Here is a 27554-nt window from a genome sequence, read left to right as displayed (position 1 = left end):
TTTCACCTATGTTTCCACATTCTGCTCTCACCTCCTCTCTTCCAGGACAGGATAAGGATGAAGTTTCCCTGTTCCGACTGGATTCCCTTCCTCTTCATCGATTTCTGTGTTTTCAGTTGTCTTGATCTGAAACTCATTTCCTCACTCCCTATTCCATCAGGACACTCCCCATCACTTGTACTCGCTTCTTAATTTGACTCAGTTCCATAGCTCACATCATACTTTCCATAATAGGTAATTGAGTTATAGGCACCATTGTAGTGATACACCACTAGTCGACTGCAGGGGGCAACCTCTGTACCTGCAGGAAGATCACTAGAGGACAGACCACACCTGGCCGCTGTCAATCAGCCAACCTGAATAGACCTAACTCCACCTGGCCGGCTGTCAACCAACTGACCGGGATATAATCCTGAGCCAGCCCCTCCAGAGCCAGTCATTCAGGAGTCACCAGTACAGCCACCACCAAAGCAGAGACTTTTACTGAATAAAGCCTGCTGTACAGTCTAAATTTTGTGTCTGCTTCCTGCTACAGCCGTGCATCACAACCATATAAATGAAACGAAGTTGGTGAGAAAATGCCCAGACAAACAATGGACCAGAAACATGATATTTTTATTCCCTGCCTGACAGGTGTCATTATGTGGTTTAGAAAAGGGCCCCAGTATAGAAAATAACATCGATTTCATTTGTTGCTTTGTCAGAACTATTGAAGATGGAAAAAGAGGAGTCCTTATTATCTCACTCTTAATGCTTGGCCTGAACTTAAATTGATGAGGTCAACAGCAAATCACCTCAGAAAGTTCAATCTGGGGTTTTTCCTCCGTCTCTGCAGCAAGCATCTGCCCCTACAACTGTGATAGTTACCGCAAACATCCAGTCCACAGAATGGTGATCTTCAGATAGTGAAACTACAATCACATAGGACATGGCAAATCTCACTGTGCACTAACATAAGAAATAGGAGCAGAAGTAGATCATTCTTCATCATCCTTCTTGATCAGCGGTTTTCACATTTTTTCTTTCCACTCACATACCATCTTAAGTAATCCCTATGCCACAGATGCTCTGTGATTAGTAAGGGATTAATTAAGGTGATACATAAGTGGAAAGAAAGAGTTTGAAAACTGTTTTAATCGTACCCAATTGATTTGTTATGTGCATGTTTTCATAACTCCAAAGGAAATGACAATTTTTCTCAAGCAAAATATTTCAGTACAATTGGGTCTAAATCGACCTTCCCTTCCCACTCACATCCCACCTTAAGCAATCCCTTACTAATCAGTGCTGGAATTCAAGCAACTAGCTAAAATTAATTGCTGAAAATAAATTGGTAAAAAAAATACGCAAGTTTAAAGTTAGCGCTCCCCAGTGGTCAGTCCGCCAATCCATGCAATATGTGATCTCAAGCAACTGAAAAATTCACTTATCTGGCATTTACCAATCACCATAAGTGCCAAGTACCAGGGGTTTAACCCGGTATCCATCAAAGGTTACCAACTTGACCTGATTAAATATGTAAAAAAAGAATGATTAAAGCCTAATCATAGATCAAAATTGGATGGCCAGGGCTTGGGAGGCTGTGTGTGATTTCTGTTATGAAAGACACAAAACTGCCATCAGACAAATCACATTATTAGCACTTTAATGAACTCCAGTGAAATCAAAATCAACGCTGACAGAGTTATTTAGTGGTCCATATTTTCAGAATAGAAGCAAGGCAAAGTGATTCAGTGCTGATCTTAAAAAAAATGCCCATGAGGATCAAGTGATCTATACAGCAAGTTCATTTTTCTGACACTGTTTGCTGCTGCACTGAATTCTTCATATCTAAAGCCACGGTGTCATCACACAAGCACATTAAAATATTCTAATGGACAGCAAGACAGGAGAGAAAAAGCACAATTTTATTCAATGGGCCTGACTAGTGAGTTTTTTTTTTTGCCAGTTGTCCAGACTACATTCAGACCTGGACTAATAATTGGCAAGTGACACTAATGCCATAGAAATGCCAGGCAGTGATTATCATGTTTGGGCAGTGCAGTGATTCTCAGCATCCAGCAACCCAGGTTTAATCCTGACCCTGTGTGCTCTCTGTGTCTGGTTTGTCTGTTCTGCCTGCAACTGCAAAGGGCTACTCTAGCTGCTCCGATTTCCACCCTCTTCCACAAGACGTGGATTGGTAGGTTAATTAGGTACTGTAAATTACCTCTTGTGTGTAGGTCTCGATGAAAATGTGGGGACAATAAAAAAAATTGGGCTTAATGTTGGATGAGTGTAAATGTGTGATTAAAGATCAGTATACATTGTGGCTGAAGTCTATTTGTGTTCAACGGATATGAAGAGCCAATTCAATAATTTACTCTGGCAGAGGAAGTGTACAGTAAACCACCTCTTGGTCTGGGCAAGGATTAGCAACAGCATTCTTTTTTTTTAAATTAAATTTTAAAATGTAGACATACAGCCCTTCTACCCCACAAGCACATGCTGCCCAATTACACCCAACTGACTTAAAACCGGAGCTCGCAAAAGAACGTACAAACTCCTTACAGACACCACCGGATTCAAACCCTGGTCACTGGCGCTGTAACAGCTTTGTGCAAACTGCAATACTAACCATACCACCCTTATGCTAACTGTGCCATCAATGGGGACTACTTGGAAATGTGGAGGCAAGTAGATGGTAAATTACTCTTCTTGACAATTACCTTCTTTTAATTTATTTTCAATTATTCCTCTGTTTTTAATTTTTTTTCTTCTAAATTAATCTCTTAATTACACTGGGTAACAATTTTTTTCCTTTCTTTTTAAAATATTTTTATTGATGTTTACATTATGCACAATTGAACAGTAGTTATATATTGTATTGTAAAATTCAAGAGAAGAAAACAAAAAACCTAATTTAGAACCCTACCACTAAGCAAGGTTAAAAGCTGGCACATAGGAATCAAGTGACAACAACCTGGAGAAGCACAGCACCAAAGCTTTCAGAACCCAAATTCTTTATGTTATGATAATCGTCCCAATATTGGCCCCACGTCTTTTGGAAGTTAATATTTGACTCTTTAATGGCATATTTAATTTTTTCTAAACTTAAACAAGACATAATACCACTTAATTATTGTGTATGTGTAGGTGGAGCATTGTCTTATAATTTAATCAAAATTGCACCCATCAATAAAATAAAATTAGTTGGAGTCAGAAAACCATCATCTTCTTGAAATGATCCGAATAAAGCAATTAAAAGGCAAGGTTCTAAAATGAATTTGAGAATTTTTTTTAAAAAAAGGTTTGCTTCTTGAAAAAAAATAGATGGCGATAGACCACTTCAAGACGAACACAAAGGTAATATCAGATTTGCTGTATCATGTAGGAAATTGGAGAAACGTTAAATTAACTTTTATTGAATTGAGTTTTGGCCAGCCTTAATACTGCTTTTCCATGGTTGCAATGTCTCAGTGAAACCTTTCACCATGTTCGTCACTGACTGCACCAAGATCAGCAGGGAAGAAGTCCAAGTGTGAATGCAGAAAATGAATTTTCAATGACATGTTGTACTTCGTGGTTTTGAATGCTTGAAGCATGTTAAAAATATGACAGGAAATCACAAAAATAGATGTCTAAAAAATACAGTACAGGATAGGAAAATTTTAAGGAGATTTTAGTGATCAACAGTCCAAAATTCATGAAATGTGCCTAAAGATGCTCAGGAAGCAAAATCTTTGTTGTCTAGTGTTATTTACTTCTATTTAAATTGATTTTCTATGTCTCTGAATATCAGGTAACATTAAAGTGACCCACAGTTTTGCAGCTGGCAAACCATTGCCCCAGTCGCAGATTGCCAGTGATCTGTACCTTGCAAAATAGGCCTTCCACATCTTGCCCAGGTAAATGTGAATGTGTGGACATTGCAGACAGCATTTCCAGGGTGTGGGCCGGGTCCTGCAAAACCTGACACATCCTTTTTATCGTTTCACACAGGGCTAAATAAATAATAGAATTTAAAAATTCCAAATAATATTTGCAACAAAGTTTCAAAATCCATTAAATTTTCAAACATTTGCACAACATAATTACATCCACAAACATAATGAATTATTTAGGGCTAAAGAGTTTGCTAAGCAGTATGTACAACTTAGTTTGATGTGAAAAACCCATTTAGAGTTCATGCAACAATTTTTTTGATAATCACAATATTAAACACTAAGTTTATAAATATTTCAAATGTTCATAATTTCAATAGATTTCCCTTCACCATAGTGGATAAGGTTGCAAACAGAAGAGCCTTTGGAGGAGGGTTGAATTACTATCAGCAAACTGGGGATTTCAAAATTAAACCACACAGCACAATTTCTAAGGTTATAATCAACTTCATGATGCAATGCCATAAACGTTATAGTTTCACCATCAGATGACAATGGTATTTCTACATTATTCATGAGGCAGTATAAGAATGGAAAAATGTCAAGTGTAACAGGATTAGTTCATCGCCCCTAAGATTAATTTGGAGATAAAGGATTTTTATCCCAAATAGACTGATAACATTAACATTTGGTCACAGTGTGGTCAATTTGGAGGACGCAGAAGAGATTTCAAGAGGACTTCAACAGACAAGGTGAACAGTGAGGACATGGTAAATGGAAAACAATACACACAATTATGAAGACACATGAGGATGCAGATGCTGAGAGCAGAGCCAAAAAAAATTTGCCAAAGGAAGAAAGCATCAATGGGAGGGAAAGAACAGTTAACAATTAGAGTCGAAGGCCTTCATCTAGAATGCTTCTATTCTGAAAAAAACAGAAATGTGAATTACTTCTAAATGGAAAATGGTATTCAGCATAAATGTACAAATGTTCCTATGTATGTATAGTATGCAAAAAGGAAGGCAAATATTTTGTCTTTTTTACAAAAGGAATAGAGTACAAGATTGGAGTTAGTCGATTAAATTATGCAAACTTCTGGTGAAAGTCAATCTGGAAAATGATCAAAAGGAAAAATATTCTTGTGACGGTAAGAGTCCAGTGATGGCACCCCAGATTAATTCATAGAATGGCAGGTTTGATTTACCAGGATCAATGAAACAATCTGAGTTTATACAGTATGTTTCTGATTATCCGAAATTATTGGGACCAGACATTTTTCAGTTAAAGCCATTCCTTGGTTATCTGAAAAATCGAGTTAAGCAGCCCAGTAGAATCAGCAGAATACTTGTATCAGCCGTCGCTGATCCCCAACTACTCCCCACTGCCATCACCAAACCCCAACACCTCCATCACCATCACAAATCTTGCCTGGGAGCCTGAGGTCCCTGCTCCTGCCACCATCGTCGATCCTTGGCACCACCCCATCACCTCTCCTGCCCAGGAAGCGATTCTCCTTGGTGAAAGTGGAGAACCAAGTACAGTGGAGGGTAAAGAAGAAATGGAAAGAGAGAGGGGAGGGAGTTACCTGAAACAAGGACAATCTCCCCATGTACTACCTGACCCACTGACTTCCTTCAGTCGCTCACTAATGGCTCGAGATTCCAGCCGCTTTCTCTGAGCCAGCATCCAGCTGTTCAGCATCTGTCTTCCTGGCTGGTTCTGAGCTCTGTTGTTACCAAACTGGCACTAACAGTGCATCAGAGCCCCACATGAGCACGTTAGGTGAAAAACTTTTCTACTTGTGACATCATGTGGCCGCCGAAAATAATTTTGGATAACTGAGATTTTCAGTTAATTGGTTTTTGGATATTTGAAAACTGTACACCCTGAATTACTAGAAGAATGAGAATTGATCACAAGGTGATGTGGTTTGACAGGACAAATACAGAACTGATGCTTTGCCTGACTGAGTTGTCTTGAACCAAGGGACTCAGTTTTAAAACAAGGATTCAGTCATTCAGCAGAAAATTTTGTTGACTCAGAGGCAGTGAGTCATTGGAATTCTTGTACTGAAGGATGTGATATTAGTGCCAGAAAATAGCAGAGGCTAAAGGTCAGCTATGACCTTATTAAATGGTGGACCAGACATCAGGGTCTAAATGATATACTCCTGCATCTATTTGTTGTATTCTCATCACTCTAGTATTGATTTACTCTCCTTACCCTTACAGGTCTGCAATGAAGAGAGAAATTACCATTCAAATCCCAGGGTGCAACAGCAGGCCAGTAGATCTGCATTGCATTTTATAATAATACTTCAAGGTGTAATTTATCAGCAAGAAAGTGGTTCATCCTGCGATTTGTGAAAGGTATCATAAAAATAGAAATCTCCCCTCATTTCCTTCCTCTACTCTTGTAATTTGTGATAATAAAGACTCAGCTGAATTGGCACAAAAATCAAAGCACCTGGATTTTAATCCATTTCACTGAAAGTTGGCTTCAAAAATTTGAAGATGTTCCAATCCCTCCATAACGTTTGGGACAAAAACACATTTTTTCTCTGTTGGCCCGTGCTCCACAGTTTCAAATTTGCAATCAAACAATTTATATGTGCTTAAAGTGCCCATTTCAGATTTTATGAATGGTTAATTGTGAACATTTTGTTTTGACCATGTAGAAATTACAGCACTTTTTACACATAGTTTCCCCCCATTTCAGGGCACCATAATATTTGGGACATTTGGTTTCACAGGAGTTTGTGAGGACTCAGGTATGTTTAATCGCTTTATTGCTGCAGGTAAAAGGGAGCTTCTTAGCTTTCCTTCATTTATGGAGTATGTAGTTGCCATTTTACAACATGAGGACCAGGGTTGTGCCAACAGAAGTCAAAGAAGCCATTATGAGGCTGAAAACAAGAATAAAACAGTAAGAGACATTGCCCAAACTTTAGGATTTCCAAAATCAACTGATTGGAACATCATTAAGAAGAAGGAGCGTACCGGTGAGCTCAGTCATCGCAAAGGGACTGGCAGGCCAAAGAATACCTCCACAAACAAGAATTCTTATCATAATGAAAAAAAATATCCAAACACCTGTCTGACAGATCAGAAACATTTTTCAGGAGGGAGGTGTGGATGTGTCAATGACCACTTTCCACAGAAGGCTTCATGAACAGAAATACAGAGGCTGCACTGCAAGATGCAAACCACTGGTTAGCCACAGAAACATGATGGCCAGATTACAGTTTGCCGAGAAGTATTAAAAAGAGCCTGCAGAATTCTGGAAAAAGGTCTTATAGACCGATATGACCAAGAGAAAAGTGTGGAGACATAAAGGAACTTCCCAAGATCCAAACCATACCACCTCATCTGTGAAACATGCTGGTGCAGGTGTTATGGCTTTGGCATGTCCGGCTACCATAGGTACTGGTGCTTTTATCTTCATTGATGATGTAACTACAGATGGCAGTAGCAAAATGAATACAGAGGTGTACAGAAACATATCTGCTCAAGTTCAAACAAATGGCTCCAAACTCATTGGACAGCCTTTCATCCCACAGCAAGACAATGATCCCAAACATACTCCTAATGCAACAAAGGAATTTTTCAAAGTGAAAGCTGGACAATTCTTGAATGGCCAAGCTAGTCACCTAATCTAAATCTAATTGAACATGCCTTCTATATGCTGAAGAGAAAACTTTAGGGGATAGGCATGCCCCCCCCCCACCGGAAACAAGCAGAAGCTGAAGATGGCTGCAGTAGAGGCCTATCATCAGAGATGTCTATGCATCACGGGCTTCGAACAGTCACTGTGTGCGAGAAATATGCCACAAAGTACTAAACATGACTGCTTTAATACACCATTGCTCTGTTCTAAATATAATAGTGCCCTGAAATGAGGGGACTATGTATGAAAAATGTTGTAATTTCTACATGGTCAAACCAAAATGTAGATAAATAACCTTTAATAAAATATGGAATATGTACTTTAATCACATGTGAATTATTTGATTTAAAACTGTGGAGACTGGGGAAAATAAATGAAAAATGTGTGTCTTTGCCCCAAACATTATGCAGGCACTGTAAATATGTTCAGTTCTTTGCATTGTACAATATTTTTGTTCCCCTCCTTGAGTGAATATTCAGAGCCTCCAATCTCTTCCTCTTCCCTTGGAGCATCCAAGGTCAGGTCATCACATGGGAACGTACAAGCATGAATCTCATTCGTTATCAGTGCACTCGCATCTGGTCTCCAGCAAAAGTGCAAACCCATGTAGCAGTTTTTCCTTTTCAAATGAAATGATCTTTTATGTACCATTTAAACCAAGATAGAGCATACACGATAAACAGAAGGACACTGTGGAGTGCAGTAGAACGGAGAGATCAGGGAATTCAGAAACATTATTCACTGAAAGTGGCATCATAAGTAGATAGAACCAAAAAAGGATTTTATGAAAGATGGAAGGAAACCTATGTAGGCACACAGAGAACATACAAACTCCTTATAGACAGCCCCAGATTCGAACCTGGATCACTGGCACTGTAACAACGTTATGCTAACTCCTATGCCAACCATGCTGCCCACTGGCCTTCATAAATCAAAGTATTGAGTACAGGAGGTGGGGTGTTATGGTAAAGTTGTATAAGACATTGGTGAGGCCAGATTTGGAGTATTGTGTGCAGTTTTGGTCACTTAACTACATGAAAGATATCAGTAAGATTGAAAGAATGCAGAGAAGGTTTACTAGGATGTTACTGGGTCTTGAGGAACTGAATTATAGAGAAAGGTTAAAAAGGTTAGGACTTTATTCCCTGGAGCGTAGTAGAATGAGGGGAGATTTGAAAGAGGTATACAAAATTATGAGAGTTATAGATAGAGAAAATGCAAGTAAGAGGTGAGGGGAAATACAAACCAGAAGACATGGCTTAAGGGTAAAAGGGGAGAAGCTTGGGGAACATTCAGAGGAACTTCTTCACACAGAGAGTGGTGGGAGTATGAAGCAAGCTGCCAGCTGATGTGGGGAATCAGGGCTCAATTTTAACATTTAAGAAAAATTTGGACAGGAACATTGATGGGAGGGGTATGGAATGGGTGCAAATCAGTGGGACGAGGCAGAATAATAGTTCAGGACAAACTAGAAGGGCTGAAGGGCCTGTTTTCTGTTCTGTAATTTTCTATGGTTCGATGGTGGAGACCTTGTACCAGACCTGAGAGGGAGCAAGAAAGATTACTGAGACACAGCAGTGGCCCTGAAGCGAGTGACTGAAGGCTCACCCACCATGTGGGTTAAATGGAAAGAGTGCCAAGTTGGACCATTGATGGATGTTTGAGAAAAACACAGATAGGATAAAATGATGACATGAAAATATGGACAAGAATTTTAAACTGATTCATGGTCTAGTACTGGCAGGTTAACAAAGACAGGGTGCAAGTGAACATACAGTGAATACTCTTTTACACAGAGATCCCATGTGAACGACCAGTGTTTAAAGCCAGTTTGGGTTGTTCACACTGAACCATGAAAAGCCGGGTTCAGAACCAATACGAAACGCATTGGCTCTGATACCACCTACCTTGCCGTATAAATACCGGGATGAAAATGACAACCCACCCACGTTCATTGCGTTCACACAAGTAAGTGAAGCAGTTAAAAGGCATTAATTCCCATCTTTCAACAGCAGAGCAAAAGGGGTAAAAAAAAAGTCCTCAAGTCTGGACTGCTCAGAGATTGGATTGGTCCAGATTTTCTAGATTCTCAGTACAGATATATCTGCGGCGCTTACGCGATGCATGCTTGCAAAAACCGAGAAGTCCGGTTTCTCAGGTGATCCAGATTTCTGGCATCCTGATTTTCAGACTTCTACAGGTCAAATTAAATTGGCTGCATTTAGGTCAAGTCGAATAAAAGGGTTTTTTTTAAGAATCATAAATATGGTTATTTTCAAAAATTCAGAAATTGCATCTTTTATTGTGAAAACAATTTTCACACTAACAGCTGCTCCAGTAATAATCTCATCAGCAAGTTACAGTGGTAAAATAAATGTGAGAAAGTAATCAAAAACTGTCTGTCATAATAACAATTTTTCTCACGACTGTAGGCATTCTAGAATCAACAAGCTTCCCACAGTGAATCACCCAAATAACAAGGTAACACGACGCTATGCCATGTCCGAGTCAGATTGAACTTCTGCTCTTTTTAATGAGCAGTTGTCTGTTCTTCCAGGACGGCAGTGTATTAAAACTAAATGATTAATTTTAGAAAGGCATTTTAACGGTGAAAAATTTCAGTGAGGCTTGTAAATGCACAGCCCATTCAATATGTAGTGACAACCCGATGCAGAATCGCATTGTACAGATTCCAACCACTGTCATATAAAGAACTCAGGGACCAATGCACTAGCTCCAAAACAGATCAGGTACCTAAACCTATTCAAAGGCTCTGATGGTTGGTGTTCTCTTTTTAAAGGAGCAATGAACCCTGCAGATCCCCATCCAATCAGCTGCCCCAGATCCTATGCTAAAAAAAATCTATTCTCGCTACTCTGTGAACTCTGCATATCTGATTTGTAGTTTGTGGGAACAAAATATGCATAAATTAACTGCTGCCTTTTGAAGCGCACAAGAAAGGTGGCTGTATTTTAAAAATTAATTACAATGTAAAGTATTTCATGTCCTGTGAATGAGGCAAGTTACAAAATTAACATGCGTTGACAATGTATCCAAGGTCATTACTACGGAAGATAGCAAGCATAGATATTGTGCCCCCTTCCAAACATCTGACACCCATCCTTTAGATAACTTTACCATAATATCAGCTCAAAAATACGTCAAGCTCGTTAATCTTTTAATTAACAAATTATGGCACTGCATGAAAATTATAACTGCACCTTCCTTGCAAATTTGCACTGATGCAAATGGGTCGATGATGTGATTAAAGTCAGTTTTTTCAGTTTCTTATCTTTCTACACTCAGCAGAGCAAGATCACAGAGTCTGCCCTGACCCGTGGAGGCTCAGTGCAGATGCTCCTGAAGACTAGCAGGATGGACGGGCAGTCTTCGACGAGGGCGTCATTGAGGAAGCACAGGACGACGAGCTCCAGCAGCCCATTGTCACGGTTCAGCAGCTCCTTGAAAAAATTTGGGCTCACTCGGGCCAAGTGCCTCATAAACACGTTCCCGGAGCCACTCGAGGTGCGGGTCGTCAATCGACATGGCCAGACAAGACCGGTTTCCATGCTAAACAACACATCACTTCTTCAGAGTTTGAACCGTTTAGCAGCAGCAACATCCATGCACAGGAATAAGTGCCCAAAAATTCTGCTCCCCAGGGAATGGCTTGTTAGTCTATAATAGAAACTGCTCAGTGGCACCCCACCCACCCCCCCCCCCCCACTTTCAAGAGGCGCGCCAAGGGCACGTGCCATACCTTAGATACACCACTGGATATATCCTCAAAACACGCCTTTATAAACAATTTTAGATCATAGATGCTCACTGACATACCTCAGAACTAGAGCTGATAAAAACTAGGTGAGAGGGGAATGCAAGCCATGCTGTTTGTTAACTACTGCCTGAGACCTAAGCAGAACTCTCACATCCTTGATTTTTTTTAATCCAAGAGAGATATCAACATTCCCTCTGTGCTGAATTCAAGTTTCATTTTGACTTACTGACCCAAAACATGATGAGGCTTAATCACAGCAGCTTAGTAGCGAGTGTGTTACTGAGCAAGGAGTTAAACATGAAAGCGTGCAGGCGCAGTAACTGTAGTTAAAAAAAAAAACACAGAAATGGTAGAGCAGTGGTTCTCAACCTTTTTCTTTCCACTCACATGCCACTTTAAGTATTCCCTATGCCATAGTGTTCTGCGATTAATAAGGGATTGATTCAGGTGGGATGCAAGTGGAAAGAAAAAGGATGGGAACCATTGTGCTGCAGAAACTCAGCCAGCCTCACGGCATGCAGAGGAGGTCAAGATAGATTACCCACGTTTCAGGCCTAAGCCCTTCTTTACTTCCCATGGACACTGCAAGGCTGGCTGAGTTCCTCCAGTATTTCGGTGTGTTTGTATTACTGAGCTAGCCAAGTTATCAATAGATATAAGGAAGAAAAACAACCAGTTCCAAGAAATTACAATATTTGTTAACAAAAAAAAGTATGAGCAAATTGAAAAACATTCAGAATTTGGAACTAAGGACTCTGCTGGGAGGGCTCACAATGCCATGAAACCCAGTCATTAAAACAGCTAAAGAAACATGAACAACTGACAACTCTCAGAACAATCTGCAAAGAGGAAGGTGAAAATCACACCTGAATCACACTTACAATAACTGATCGGGATTTCAGATTTTAAATCCCATGGTGAAATATCAACATGCAGGGACCTAGATAAAATCACAAGACACAGGAGCAGAAGTGGACCCATTGAGTCCGCTCCGCCATCCTATCATCAGCTAATTCATCCTCCCACTCAGCTCCACTCCATGGCTTTTTCCACCATAACCCATGATACCTGCCTTGAATATACCCAACAACCTCGCTTCCACAGACTCATGACCCTCTGGCTTGAGAAATGTTTCTGCATCTCCATTTTAAATTGATGCCCTTTATCCTGTTGTGCCCTCTTGTCCCAGAATGCTCTACCACGGTAAACATCTTTGCCACATCTACTCTCTCCAGGCTTTTCACCATTCAAAATGCCTCGACAAGGTTCCCTCTTATCCTTCTATACTCCAGCGAGTACAACCCAAGAGAAGGCTCACCAGCAGCTGGACTTTGTGAGGAGTTTGATGAGATTTGGTATGTCACCAAAGACTCTCAAAAGGTTTCTAAAGGTGTACCTTGGAGAACATCTTCTCTGGTTGCATCACTATCTGGTACAGGGGTGCCAATGCACAGGACAGGAAATAGCTTGGCCAAGAACATCACAGGAATCAGGCTTCATTCCACCAAGGACATCTACAAGAGGTGCTGTCTTAAGAAATCAGTCTCTATCCTCGACCCTCACCACCCAGGCCACGCCCTCTTCACTCTGCTACCATCGAGAAAGAGGTACAGGAGCCTGAAGGCAAGCACCCAGCAGCATAAGGACAGCTCTTCCCCTCTGTCATCGGATTCCTGAATGGACAATGAAGCACACACACTACCTCATTTCATTTTCTTACACTATTTATTTTTGAAATGTAATTTATAGTAACATTTGCACTGTGATTGCTGCTGCAGTACAACATATTTTGTGACATGCTCCTAACAATGAATTCTGATTTAAGAATATCAGGCCAGTGAATACCAAATGTAAACTACTGAAATCCACAGTGGAAGTGAGCAGTAATTGCTATACCCTCGAGGCTCATAGGACAATGCACCTGAGTAATTTCAAATACATACACCGTGGGGCCTGGTACATTTGCATAGCATCACTTATTAACAAAGCAGAAGCTGCCTTGTAACTGCACAAAATTACAGGAGAAACTCAGCAGGTCTCGTCAAGGCTCATGCCCCGAAACTTTGGTTACATACCTCTGCCTGCTACATATGTTGTTGATTTCTCTTGCAATTTTGTGTATTTACTGCGAGTGCAGCATCTGCAAGATTACTTTTTTTTTTTTTTTTTAAACAGGCCTTGGCCTGGAAGCTAATATCTGATAAATTTATTGGAAGCCTTATTCACGTTCAATTCTTCATGTTGTTAGGTCTGCTTTGTTCATGAATGAGTGAGTCAAACACCAGACTGAGTCGAAATCAAGGTTCTTTGTTCTTTATTGCCGGATTGTAACACTTGCAACTAACAGTGTTAGTTGGAGAAGGCGCATTCTGCCGTTATCAGCAAGTGGTGTTTTTTTTATACCTCAGGATACGTACTTAGTAAATGATCATACCATGACATTGTCCAATGAATAAACTGTTGCTCTCCTTCTCTGTTAGTCTGCTGCACATCATTCTTGTTAGTGCAAAGCTTATCTTGAGTGAGTGTACAAGGTCACATCTGCATTCTGTTACTCCTTAGTACTGGGTGACTCCTTCTCCGGTCCCATCTCATGATGTTTTTACCTTACAATGTGGAGCTTTTGCTTTTTGCTCTCTCTGTTCACACTCCATCCACAATCAGTTCCCTTCTTTCAACCACCCAGAACGATCAACATCAGCCCGTGGGATCTTACCCCTGACAGTACACGTTGACTACATCAACTGCACTACCCTCAGAGATAGATTTTGTAACCTCTTCAAAAAATTCAGTCAAATAGTTCAAAAAAGATCTTCACCAAACAAATTAATCCCTGGATTTCCTGGTGTAGATTATTAGCATTCCTCCAAATTGTTCCCAATAACTCATTATTACGACTTCAATATACTATCCTTCTTGAATCAACCAACCAGCAGGCCTCAAGCATCTGGCTAAGAAATAAAACAAATTAAATAGGTCAAAAATACTCAAGTTTAAAATTGGCGCACCTCAGCACTAGTTCTCTAATCACACAACACGTAATCTCAAGCAACTAGAAAATTCACTCATCCAGCATCTACCCATCCCCATGGGTGCCGGATACCATGGGTTTTACTGTACCATGTTGGCTGACTGCCTGCAAGGCCAAGTGCAGTCAAGAAAGAGATTCCTCTCATTCCAATGCAATGTATAAATTGCTCATCACACTAAACTATCATCATGTAGAATCATTGAATGAAAGGTAAAGCCAGTTCCGGCTCTTCCTGTCCAAGCTCAGTTTCGTCAGTGAGTAATTCAACAATAACTATTGCCCAACTGTCCTGTATCCCACCGCAAGCTTTGATAACTTTCTTCACTCTGCAGAACACCACCAATCTTCGAATCATCTGCATACTTACTAATCCAATTTATCATCTAGATCAGGGTTACCCAGCCAGGGGTGCGAGATAGCATTCCAGGGGGTGCGAGATAACATTTCAGTTTTTTTTATATAAATCCATACTCCTTCAATTTGGATAATCTATTGGATGATGAAGAGCTGAAGAAAGATATTATTGAACTGCCCACAACTTGTGTTCTTGAAATGCAGTTTGAAAGCAAAACTTTGGGACAATATTGGTGTTTGGCAATGGACATGTTTCCAAGACTTTGTGGAAAAGTACCAACTGTGCTCATTCCATTCACGATGAAATACTTATGCGAGTCTGGATTTAGTGCCCTTTTGTCAATCAAGACAAAATCTAGAAATCGCTTGGGTGCACAGGCAGACGTGCAGACTGCTATCAGCAACAAAGTGCCACGTTTTGAAAAACTCTTAAGCAATAAACAGGAACAAAAGAGTAATTAAATTTAAATTGGCTTATGAACATTTGATCTTTGACTTTTTTTTTTAAAAAGAAATTTCATGCATGGATGAAAATTTAATTTTTTGGTAGGGTTTATGCAACTTTTAATTAGTTGTAATATTTTTTCTTTTCCATAAATTTTATTTTTGTTTATATATTATTAAAAATTGATTATACAAATTTGTTTTGGTCATCTTCACCTTTATTCTTAAATAAATTATTACTTTAAGGGGTGCAAGAACGTATTAAATTTTTTTAGGGGTGCGGGGCATAAAAAAGGTTGGGAACCACTGATCTAGATCATTTATATGACAATCAACAGTGGACCCAGTACCAATCCCTGAGGCAATCCACTAGTCATCAGCCTCCAATTTGACAAACATTTTTCCACCACTACTCTCTGGCATCCCCCATCCAACCAATCCATTTCACTACTTCAACATTAATACCTAATGTTTGAGACTTCTTACTTAATCTCTTATGCAGACATAAAGAACTAAAGAGTAGGTCTGTTGCCATCAAAATGCAGCTTTCTGTAAATCAGTAACATTTCATTCATCCAGAGCCAGATGAAATGGGAAAATGCTTCAAGGAATGGCAAATGGAATTTAACTTGGACAAGTGTGAGTGCTGCATTTTTGTAAGTTAAACCAGAACAGGGTGCTGGAGAGTGTTAAGGAACAGAAAGACCTAGGGGTATAGGTGTTACATAGTTCCATAAAAGGGGTGAAGAATACATTTGTCACATTTGCCTTTATCATTGTCAGAAAAACAGAAAAAACTATAATTTTCTACAATATGTTAAAAGTGCAAGCTGCATTATGTTGTGTTACTCTCTAAGTACTTGTGCAATATTTTGATTCATTACTGCTCAATCTTTAACACCCCCCCAAAACATCCCTTAACCCTCCACTGTATTTTCCTGCTTCACAGAAATCATTGTATAATGGAAACTACACTTACTGTAATTAATTCCACATCAAATTCAAAACTCATCAATTAGTTCTTATCAATATTCATAAAGAAGGAATGTAAAGCTAAAAACTAAAGCCCCTGATTTGCTTTTTAAAAATGTCTTTGGTGAGTAGTCTTCTTGGATGGTAGAAAGTATAATGACCATTGTGTGCCCAGAAACGAGGAAGATTGCAGAAAGTGGCAAACCTAGCCAAGTCCTTCACAGACACCAGCCTTCCATCTGCTGAAGACATCTATATGAGGCGCTGACTCAAAAAAGCAACCATCAAAGAAGATCCCGGTCACAACCTCTTCTCACTGCTATCTTCAGGCAGAATGCACAGAAGCCTGAAGCCCAGCACCTCTAGGTTGAAGAACAGGTTTTTTTTAATCCCCAACATCCATCATACCCTTGAACCTCCCTGTATTTCCCTAATCATCAACTACTCCAGGACCACTAAAAGATCTGTCTACACCATTCATACAAGGTTAGATTGGACTAACAGCAAAGCAAAAATATATTAATCTCTCCTTTTATATTTATTATCTTCTTTAGTCTCATGGTGGACTGTAGTTGTATGGCTGCAACAAGTAATAATTTTGGTTCATCTTGTGTGTGTGTGTGTGTGTGTGTGTGTGTGTGTGTGTGTGTGTGTGTGTGTGTGTGTGTGTGTGTGTGTGTGTGTGTGGTACATGACATGTTTGTTACAAGTTGGCAGCATCTCTAGTCCCCTGCCATCTTGGGCCACTTTGACAAGTTATGAACACTTTGCTCTCAAGTCCCTACAACAACTCCAAACTTCAGAAGATTTCACACACAAACATCTTATCTTCTGGGAACTACCTGTGAAGGTGATCCTAATGTAAACAGCAGAGCTTTGGTGTAGTAATTACTTATCACATAAACATCAGTTAAGTGCCAACTAATAATGTGACTGAAGTTTACCATGCAATGATAACATCTTCCAGAAATATTCTGAATTAATCTGCAGGACTCAGGACAATTCCAATGCTTTTATTTTCTAAATTTAATCGACCCAGCTGTCATATCCATCATTGCTGAGACAACCAGCCCATTTTGATTGAATACCATACATTTAATCTTGAACCTGGATCATCTGCTTTTGAGCCTCTGACCTTTATTTTTAATCACTCCAGCCATTCTTACAACTCCTATTGGGATAGACCATTTGAGTCCCAATTAGTAAACAATTTAGGACAGCTTTGTGCTACAGGCTTATATGCACTGGAATTAGGTTGAAACTGCCCAGGACTCTTTCACATAGAACCTCAAGAGCTATTTTACAAAGAAGACTTGCACTGCATGGATGAGATCCAAACCCAGAGTTAATAAACCATATGCATCATTCAAATCCACTGCACTTTTTCTTAATCCATTCAACTGTATTCATTAACCTTGATAAAACCTACTTTACATCAAATCACATGCAGGGAAGTCAACTTGATTTTCCCTACCTCTTTTTTCTTCCAAAGAATCCTTATTACCAACAAAAATCATAATCTGTTCTTTTCCCATTTTCAGGATAATTTTCTCCATATTGAACTCCTTTAAATCGTTGCCTAAAACATTCATGGGTTATGAATACATGCAATATATGGTTGCATAGGCTTACTCCACGGGACTTTAGCTAAAGATACTAGCTTTATTTTATTTTAGCAGAGAAAAGGGTAGCTATTTTCAGCTTTTCTCATGGTTCTAACCATAGAAGTGGACCCCACCACATCACAACCCACACTCTTTCAGCAAGGAATGAGTTCAAGCTACAATGATGGCTGAGAGATAGCATGGTGCACAACTGGGGCGCAAGGAAGCTGCAGACTTCAGAAGGAGAATAGGATCAGGAAGAAGTTCCCTTGTGCAAAGGACACATGGTAGTAAGTTCCCAGGAATCAAGCCATGAATGCCTTTCATGAAGGCATTTATTATGCAGCTGAATTATCCTTTTAAGTCACGGTGACTAAAATTTTAGTCCCCAATATTGTCAGCTTCTATTTGGTCCTCTGCATTGCAGCAGTGTGCAGCAAAGAGCCTGCTGGTAAATACATCAGTGCATAGCCTATGAAGATCCCTGTGAAAACTGAGGTGACCCTTTGTCAGAATAAATACTCAAGCCTTTTACTTTCACCAGGTCCACACTGGCATGTAGCCAGATACATTGCTAATTGTCCTGAGCTACAGACAGCTCTGTGAAGTTACACGTGTGCACAGAGCATCAAAAGTAATCTATCTGAGCGACATCCACATCCCAAGCCTATGTTACCAAGTCAGAGTATCCTAGACATGCATCGAAATGTCCACACTTGCCACAACAAAGTCATGTGAAGCCCGACCTATTCATTCACACAAGGCCAGGGTTGGAGACGCACCTCATTCTTGATGTTACAGTGCCTGGTACTGATGATGGCTCCGGCCTCCTCTATCATTTTCAGTATCATACCACCATGGACGTTGCCTGCAAGGTTGGCGTCATCCGGACGCAAGATTCTGCAAAAATTCAGAAATGCCACACCTCTTTAGTTCATCGTTATCTCGTTATCACAAGTGAAATATTACATTTAAAAAATAAAAAATACATGATAACCTATAGCCTTAAACCCCAAGTGAGATATCAAATAATAGACTTCTAATCTAATACGTATATTGCATTCACAGCTCGTGGGGCAGTTTTCTCTGCCCGAAGAACACTCACCAAGTCTTCATTTTCCGCTGCCATATTCCTAAGATGCCATATTACAAAAAAACTTTTCTTTATTGGTCATTCTCCATTTCCTAATGAAAAGACACGAGTCTGAACCAGTATTTCCTCATACAATAGCAATGCACTCTTCATTTTACAAGTTAAAAACACAAAGCTGGAGAAACTCGGCAGGTCAAACAACATACTTTATAAGCAAAGATAAAGGTACAACCACGTTTCATCATTCCTCATACCTTGAAGGGCTCAAGCCTGAAATATTGGTTTCCGTATATAGTCAAATTTTATGGACCAATTTTTGTGGTTAAAACTTAGGGAATCGGCTATTACATGCATACTACTTTTGACTGCAGTAAGCACTGTGTCGCTTGAGGCATCTGGAGATCAGTTGGGCAGCCAAGACCAGGTGGTAAGTCCGCATTCGGGGTATCATCAAGCTTGGATGGGTGGGTGGCCAGGGACTAGGCGAGAGTCCGTGGTCGGGGTATCAGGAGCACCAGTGGGCGGACAGCCGGAGCTAAAAATAGGTTAATGACTTTTATATGGAAAATACCAGATTTTGGTGCCAAAATAAGGGGGGTGGGGGGGCAACTTTTAAAAGGGAACGCGTATACATGATACTTATCTTTATCTTTTCTATATAACGTACACTGTTTGACCTGCTGAGTTTCTCTAACATTGGGCTTTTACTTCAATCATGGTGTCTGCAAACTTTCATCACTTACTCTTAATTTTACCATCCTTCTTGAAAATAACAGTATCAGTGGGCAATTTATATGAGTTTCAGACATTTATACCACAGAAAATGGGGGAATAAGTAAGTTATATGAAATAACCACATGATTAGCTTAATTCCTCTGTTACTCCCTCAGCATCCCTGCCGTTCCTTCTCTCAGTAACAGCAGCAGCAATGACTTTATCACACAGTCTTCTTTAAATAATGCTCTTTCGCTCATTATACAGGCTGGGCAAAGTAGAACAAGCAGATGAAATTAGATTACATCTCGGTTTGAACAATTTTGCATCGATGGAAAATGCCTGTGGAATGAGAGCCAGACGAAGCAAGATGGGCAAGAACTGAGTGAAAAGATGCAAATAAGTAACTCAGCAGCAAGGAAGAGATTTGCAAAGCAGCTCTAAACCAACATTCATTTCTACACTTCTACCACCAAAAACATCTATGCCCCTTCATACAATCTCCTCAAAATCCTTGTAGGCTATTCAGAAAATACACTGTCTATTTTAAACATTAAATCAGAATAAACCAGCAGTGGCCTCAATTTCCACCTCAAACATTAGTCAGATTCAAATCCAAAAATCTTCACTTGCCTACTGCCTGCAGCAAGAAAGGAGAAAAACAGGAAAGTGGGAAACTTAAAACTATTGAATCCAGCGAATTGGAGCACAAGAGGAAGACAAAAAGAAATTGAAGTAATTTAGCTCAAAACTCAAAATGAAGTGGAGACAGAAAAAAGAACCATAAAAATCTACAACACAGAAACAAGCCCTTCACATGCGTGCTAAACTAATATTTGAACCTGCATCGACACCATATCCACCATACCCCTCCCATCCATGAACCTGTTCAAATTTTCCTAAAATATCAAAATTCACCAATTCAGTTGGCTGTTCTAAGAGGGTCATATGGTTTTCTGAGCGCGCGGGGGAGCGCGCGGGGGAGCGCGCGGGGGAGCGCGCGGGGGAGCGCGCGGGGGAGCGCGCGGGGGAGCGCGCGGGGGGAGCGCGCGGGGGGAGCGCGCGGGGGAGCGCGCGGGGGAGCGCGCGGGGGAGCGCGCGGGGGAGCGCGCGGGGGAGCGCGCGGGGGAGCGCGCGGGGGAGCGCGCGGGGGAGCGCGCGGGGGAGCGCGCGGGGGAGCGCGCGGGGGAGCGCGCGGGGGAGCGCGCGGGGGAGCGCGCGGGGGAGCGCGCGGGGGAGCGCGCGGGGGAGCGCGCGGGGGGAGCGCGCGGGGGGAGCGCGCGGGGGAGCGCGCGGGGGAGCGCGCGGGGGAGCGCGCGGGGGAGCGCGCGGGGGAGCGCGCGGGGGAGCGCGCGGGGGAGCGCGCGGGGAGCGCGCGGGGGAGAGATCGATCAGTTCTACAGTTCAGCAGCAGCAGCTGGGACTGGAACAGGACAAGCTGGCAAGCTTGTGGAAAAACCCCATTTTGAAGAAGGGTTCTGAATTCTTAGTTCAGCCCTTGTGGTCCATACAAGAGGAGAGGACTGGCTGCATAATTTTTCACTTGAAATAAGAGAAACAAAAAGGAACTCTGTTGTGACCTGAAAGAAAGAGGTTATCATCTGGAAAACCCTGATGGGAAAAATTTCTTCGGCAAGACATTGAAGAGGCTGTTCAGAAGGAATCAGTTGTGGGTGTCCAATGAGCAACAAATCTCTTTCTGAAAGCCAACAAGAACCTTCCTGAGTGGAAAGCATTTACCTTTCAAGCACCAAAGCCTGGTGAAATTAATAAATGTTAGATTTTGTGACAGTATAAGAATTGCCTACAACCAGTGAACTTGGAGGATTGAGAAGTGAGATTGGTCTGTGAATCAAATAACTTTTCTGAACTTATACACATTACATACACATGTGCTTAGAATTAGAAGGGGATTAAGTCAAGTTAAGTTGACACAGGTACACGATCCTTTATCCGGAACCCTTGGGGACAGTGTGTTCTGAATTTCAGATTTTTTCCGGATTTCGGAAAGCCTGATTTAAGTCCACCTGAATTGTTTTGCCATATCCACTCCCACCCCCTTCCAGTCACCTTGCCGCCTCCCCTCCCACCACCCCCTCTCGCCCAACCGACTCACGTTGCCAGTCTCCCCCACTTCAACCACCTGACTCGCACTGCCAGTTTTTCACCCACCCAACCTGCACTGCCGGTCACCCCCCCCCCCACCTCCACCCGCCCAACTGGCACTGCTGGTCTCCCACCCACCTGACTCACACTGCCGGTCTCCCCCCCTCGCCCTGCTGATCTTCCCCCCCTTGCCCACCCCACTCTCGCTGCCGCCTCTCTCCGCATTTGCCAGATTTTGGAGCTTTCCGGATTTTAGATGTCCGGATAAAGGATCGTGTACCTGTAGAAATAAATTAAGGTTTGATTCGGTTTCATGTATAAAGAAAATTAAAAGCAACTTTTAAGTAACCATTTATCTTGGTGATTTTCTATTTGGGTCCCATGGGCTCATAACATTAGACTCAGTAAACCCCTTTATCCTGAATTCAAGCAACTGACAGCCTCAAGCAACCGGCAAAAAAAAACTCAGAAAAATCAATAGGTTAAAAAAAAATCGGAAGTTTAAAATTTGGCACATCTCGCCATTAGTTCGCCAATCTACGCAATCTCAAGCAACCAGAAAATTCTCTTATCCGGCATCCATCAATCCCCATAAGTGCCAGATACCAGGGATTTTACTGAAATTAGAATAAGTATGCAGGTGTTGTAGAAAACAACAACAAAACTGTTTAGGAGCTCCATGCCAGAGAATAATCTGTGCTTAAAAAATACAATGTTTTAAAAGTTGAAGTCATTAAAAGTAATTTATGCAAGAAGTAAAACACGAAAGTCTGCAGACACTGTAATTAACGGTGCTGGAGAAACAGCAAGTCAAACAGAGTACTTTATGTAGCAAAGATAAAAGATAGATAAAAAACGTTTCGGGCTTTAACCCTTCATCAAGCTATAAAAGTTGACAGGCACCCAAACAAAATGGTGGGGGAGGGGCAGGGGGTAGAGTACAGTCCAAAGGAAGGAGGCAATAGGTGGATGAGGGAAGGAGGGCACACCAGCAAGCAGAGAGCAGGGTAGGTGGTAGCTCTGTGAATGGAGAGGGAAAGGGTGAGAGCTGGAGGAAAGAAGACAGAGGGAGTGGGAAAGGAGAGAGAATGGAGAGTGGGCCTAGTAGAAACCGGAGAAATCAATGTCAATAACATCAGGTTGGAGAGTGCCCAGAGGGAAAATCTAATTTATGGCTGGTCTTGGTTGGTCAATATATGAGGTCATGGACAGACATGTCAGCTCAGGATGGGATGCAGATTTAAAATGGTTGGCTGCTGGGAAATCCCGTCACTGATGAGGACCGCCAGGGTGCTCAGTGAAGTGATATTAACGTAATCCTGAACTAAGCAAATAAACTGGAGCCACAAGCAAACTTGAAAGAAAATCCTGTCTGGAAACAGGAGTTATCCAGAGTGCCAAAAGAGATGAACAAGGGACGTCATTTGTGACACACACACAAAGACTTCAGATTAAGGGGTGTTGAGCCAAAACAAACTACTGGGGTAAGTCTGTGGAGGGAGACGGTCAGTAAACATTTTCAGTCAAAACTCTGCTCCAAGACTGAGAAAGGAGAGGAACGACAGGCAGTACTATAGAGGAGAGCAGGAGGGACCAGTAGGTGATTGGTGGATCTAGGCAGCCCTTCCATCCACGGTGAAAGTGATGAGCTGACATTTCAAGAGCAGAGAGGAACTGGCCACAGGCTGGACAACAGCACCATCTAGTGATCAACTGCACAGCATCAGCAGAGAACGCTGAGACAACACATGCATGTCCTCAGCCACCAGGATGCATGGAATCTTGCACTTGCTGTAGAATATCACCCAAAGGGAATGACAGTGTGCTTATGCAATCATCACTGGCAGATAGGATTAAGGTAAATTAAGGTGGTGGTGGCACTGACGGAGCTCCTGTAACAACAGCGCTGTCGCTGGTGAGGACCCAAGAAGAGTGGGGAGCGGTGACACAGAACTCCTCCCCAGGGTTTTACTTCTCAGTCCAACTCCTAACGGCTCCCTATAGGCTTTAAATGGCCAGTTTAAAGGAGCCAATGGTATTTTGTTTAAGGAATTCCCCGAGTTATGAATGTCCGAACTTACAGACAACTCGTACTTACGAACAATTGCACCCCAATTCATGCATGTGCAGAATGTTACCTAACAAATGCTCCTTCCAAAATACAAGACATCGATGGAACGAGAGTGCATGTTAACTTTTAATCATGATCCTTTTTCTTTTCTATCAAACTGTTTTAAGAACTTTTTCTTTCATTTTTTTTTTAAAAACAGTACTAAGAAAAACATTCGACTAACAATGCTAAATAAGAACTGTATGTACCTGTTTTGACTTAACTACAAATTTGACAAAGATAGACATAGGAACAGATCTCATTCGTAACCCGGGGACTCTCTGTAATTGGAATCCTACAAACACAGGCCTAGAGAAGTTGCAGACTGGGGAGCAGCAAACTGGTCCAGGGCATCAGAAATGGAGACACCACCCACCCCCCCCCCCCCCCACCACTGAGAAAGAGAAACAGGGGAGATGACCCTAAGGATGGTGATCATGGTGATGGACCAGCAAGGGGCTCTGTGGCTGAAGGACACACAAGGCTGTTAGTGACTTGGAAGCAAGAAACCTACAGTTTGCAAGCTGCTGGCAACTTGAGGTCAAAGGACATGCAGCAGGTCGCGGGCTGCTGGAGACTGGCTCACGAGAACCAGGTATCGTTAACAGAATTCAAGAGGATGCTGAGGGCAAGGAGGGCTACAGAAAGGTCTTGGGCACTGAAGGTTTCCTCCTCATATCAGAAATTTTGATCTGGGCTCTGATTGATGATGGTTTGAACTGAACTGTAGTTTTGTGTGGCTGCAAAAGTTCTGGAGGCGAATCCATGGACACTTAGTGACTCTGGGAAGGAGGGGTGTACAGGATGCCATGCAATGCTAATAGCGAATCTTTGTCTGCCTTAATGACAAAATGTAATTTTGTGTAATACTGCATTGCGTTGGTTTTTTACATGACAATAAATAGTTTCTGATCTGAGCTGATACACTTTATATTGCTCAGGATATTACACTGGCAATCGTTATATTTGCATGTGATCAGACTTTTTAAATATTGTAAATGAAATAAAATCTATACCAAATATATATTTATTCCATGATTGTAACTTGGAGGTTAAATTTATGTAGTTTGACTAAAGTTAGCAAACAAAACCATACAGTAAATAAACTTGCTTGTGAGAATTATATTTAATATAATCCTCTAGGAGGGTATGTACCATGAACAAGTGAGACTGTCTGCAGACACTGTGATTGAAGTCATAAACACAATGCTGGAAAAATTCAGCAGGTTAAACAGTGTACTTTATAGAGCAAAGATAAAGATATATAACCAAATATTTCAAGCTTGAGCCCTTCATCAAGGTATGAGCAAAATGTAAGGCAATTTGTTATGTATCTTTGTCTTTCCTGTACATTGTTTGACTTGCTGAGTTTCTCCCGCATTGTGTTTTTGACTTCAATACAAAACCATGATAACTTTTCATATCACTTTCATATACATCACCAGCTTGAAAAAGACCAATTGCAAATATAACATTAACAAGGGACTACGAATCTTGAACAAAGCAATACAGTAAATTACATTCATTTTAAAAAAAACCCTCAAAAAGGAATGGCTCAGAATAACAACAAAAGAAAAAAAACAGGTTTCACTATAAATATAAAGAGTAAATTTGTTTTAGTCTACTACTGAAAACACAAGTTACATTAGCCTTATTCACTCTACCTGATTATCATCATTATTTGAAGGCCGAGGTGTCACACTTGAGAACCCTTCGGAGAAGGCTTATCGTGCCAATGTCGGAGTATCTATTATCAAGTGCTTCCTGCAAGAACCCACTGAAGCGCATCATCAATGACATCACAAATTCTACAGGAAGCGCCCTCAGGTTACTGGTGGGGTCTTGTGGTTCTTCTTGGAAGATGCACACGCACATTCTAATTTGGCAAGAGTGTATGTCACTGGCTCATACTTACTTTTGGTGCTTCATTGTCAAGGCAACTAACATGCAGGAAACTTAAAGATTAATAAAATGGCAATGAAAAATATTCCCCTCGAATCAACAGAATTATTTCCTTTTCTCCCTGAGATGTTTAAGCACTTACTCTTTTTTTTGGAAGTATCGTTTTATATTATCCTCCCTCCACCCTTCATTTACTTTTATTTCTGTTGCTTCTCTTCTGGTCAAACGATTACAGCAAAAAAGCATTCCACTGTCTTCTTCGTCTCCACATTTTGAAATAATTCAAAGCAAGTCTGCCTTCCACAGCATCATAGATTGTCCTCACACCAGAGGTACAAACTGGAGGGCTGAGATATTTCTGATTCACTTGAAAAATGGGTGTCCTACAATAAAGATTGGCTCCAGTTGTGGCAGTTGCTTTCTGATCTCTCCACATGCTCATTTTCAGATCACCCAAACAATTGGCATGGTTAGCACAATGCCATTACAGCACCAGCGACCCAGGTACGAATCCGGCGCTGTCTGTTCTCCCTGTGCCTGTGTGGGTCACTCCAGGTGTCCCAGCTTCCTCCCACCTCCAAAACATACAAGGTTTAATTTGTATTGGGGCAGCACAGGCTGGTGTGCTGCATCTCTAAATTAAATTAATTGGGATCAGTTGGATATACAAACAAAATATCTAAGAGAAGCAGGAGGAGGATATTGTTGCTCATGTCTGCTTTGTCATTCGATAAGATCAAAGCTGATCTTTTATCACAGTGAACTCTTCCTTGCATTAAACGCATACACTTTGACTCCTTTACAAGATCTGCAATTTGAAATAACCGCAATGTAGTCAGCAATTTTAAGGACTGTGTCGGAGCCAAACATGGCTATGCATCCATGCATGTATCAGGAATAGAGAATGCCACCAAGTCAAATGGGACTCGCTCAGGTAGAAAACTTAGTTGGCTGAAACAAGTTGGGCCAAAGGGTTCATTCTGCATTACTAAAATTATGTGGCATTGCTATTGGGCTCAATAAACATCAAATCCACCAACAGTGCTGATTTTATATCCCAAATCTCTTCACAATCTTGCTCTAAATATGAGGTTTTATACTTATTTCTTACATTTTTCTTTTATTTCAAAATATACCATAGTTATTTGTTACTTCAATTACTTTGTTATTGTTAACAAACTTTATATAAGTTGTAATAAATTCTGCAAAAATAAATTACACCCCCCCTCCCACCAAACAGACGCACGTCAAAATAAAAGAAAGACAACCCATTTAAACAAGAAACAATGATCAAAATTGTAGGATAAAGGCAACCTGCTTTGATGAAGCAGCAACTTGCTGGGGTGGTGGTGAAGGCTGATACAATAAGGGACATTGAAGAGACTGGGATGGGCCCATGGTGGGATAGAGGGAGGAGGGGTTGGGGGTTCAGGGGGGAGTGCCAATCTGAACGGGCGGGAGCGGCGGGGAGCTATTCGGCCCCTCGGATCCCTGCTGCACCACCTCAGAGACCCGGGGCTGAATGTGATCGTGGAGAGAGATCTGTGTGACCTTGAACTTTGCCCAGGCCCGCTCTCTTCTCCCTCCCCCCCCCCCACAACCGGCCGAACGCTGGGCGTCAGTCGCGCATTCTCCCCCCATCCCCTACCTGCCGCCCGGACCGTCTCCCGGGCCGCCGGCCTCCTACTCCCGCCGGCCGGCATCGGGACAGCGCCGGGACGGGACAGGGCTGACGCCGGCCGGCTCCCTCCCTCCATGTAGGCCCGCGGCTCCCTCCTCTCCCCGACCACCGGCTCCTCACCTGCTGATTTGAACCGGGCTTCGGGAGCTCTGCAGCCGCTGGCTCACGGCGCCCTCCATCCTGGTTCACGGAGCTGTGGAGGGCGGGAGGGAGAAATAGGGGAGGGAGGGAGA

General features: G+C 41.6%; 1 protein-coding gene across 13 annotated transcripts in view; it reads right to left on the bottom strand.

The window, feature by feature from the left end:
- Nucleotides 1-27548, bottom strand: part of acot7 (acyl-CoA thioesterase 7) — a 199935-nt gene extending 172387 nt beyond the window's left edge. For 10 of the 13 annotated variants that reach the window (XR_011351686.1, XR_011351687.1, XR_011351689.1 and 7 more), the window contains exons 1-2: nt 27442-27548; nt 18498-18615 (exon numbers count right to left, since the gene is read on the bottom strand). Coding sequence is in view for 7 of the 13 variants with exons in the window: in XM_069918506.1 (XP_069774607.1) it covers nt 18498-18615; nt 27442-27500 (177 nt within the window). In the remaining 6 variants the exon portion in view is untranslated. Of the gene's footprint in view, nt 1-18497; nt 18616-18820; nt 18901-25402; nt 25589-27441 lie in introns of those variants that run through there. The other 3 variants (XM_069918512.1, XM_069918513.1, XM_069918508.1) reach the window with 3 other exon arrangements.
- Between the last annotated feature and the right edge of the window lie 6 nt (nt 27549-27554).

The sequence above is a fragment of the Narcine bancroftii genome, chromosome 2 (assembly GCF_036971445.1).
Source record: "Narcine bancroftii isolate sNarBan1 chromosome 2, sNarBan1.hap1, whole genome shotgun sequence".
In the NCBI taxonomy this organism is placed as follows: Eukaryota; Metazoa; Chordata; class Chondrichthyes; order Torpediniformes; family Narcinidae; genus Narcine; species Narcine bancroftii.
This window is presented reverse-complemented; position numbering and strand designations above follow the sequence as displayed.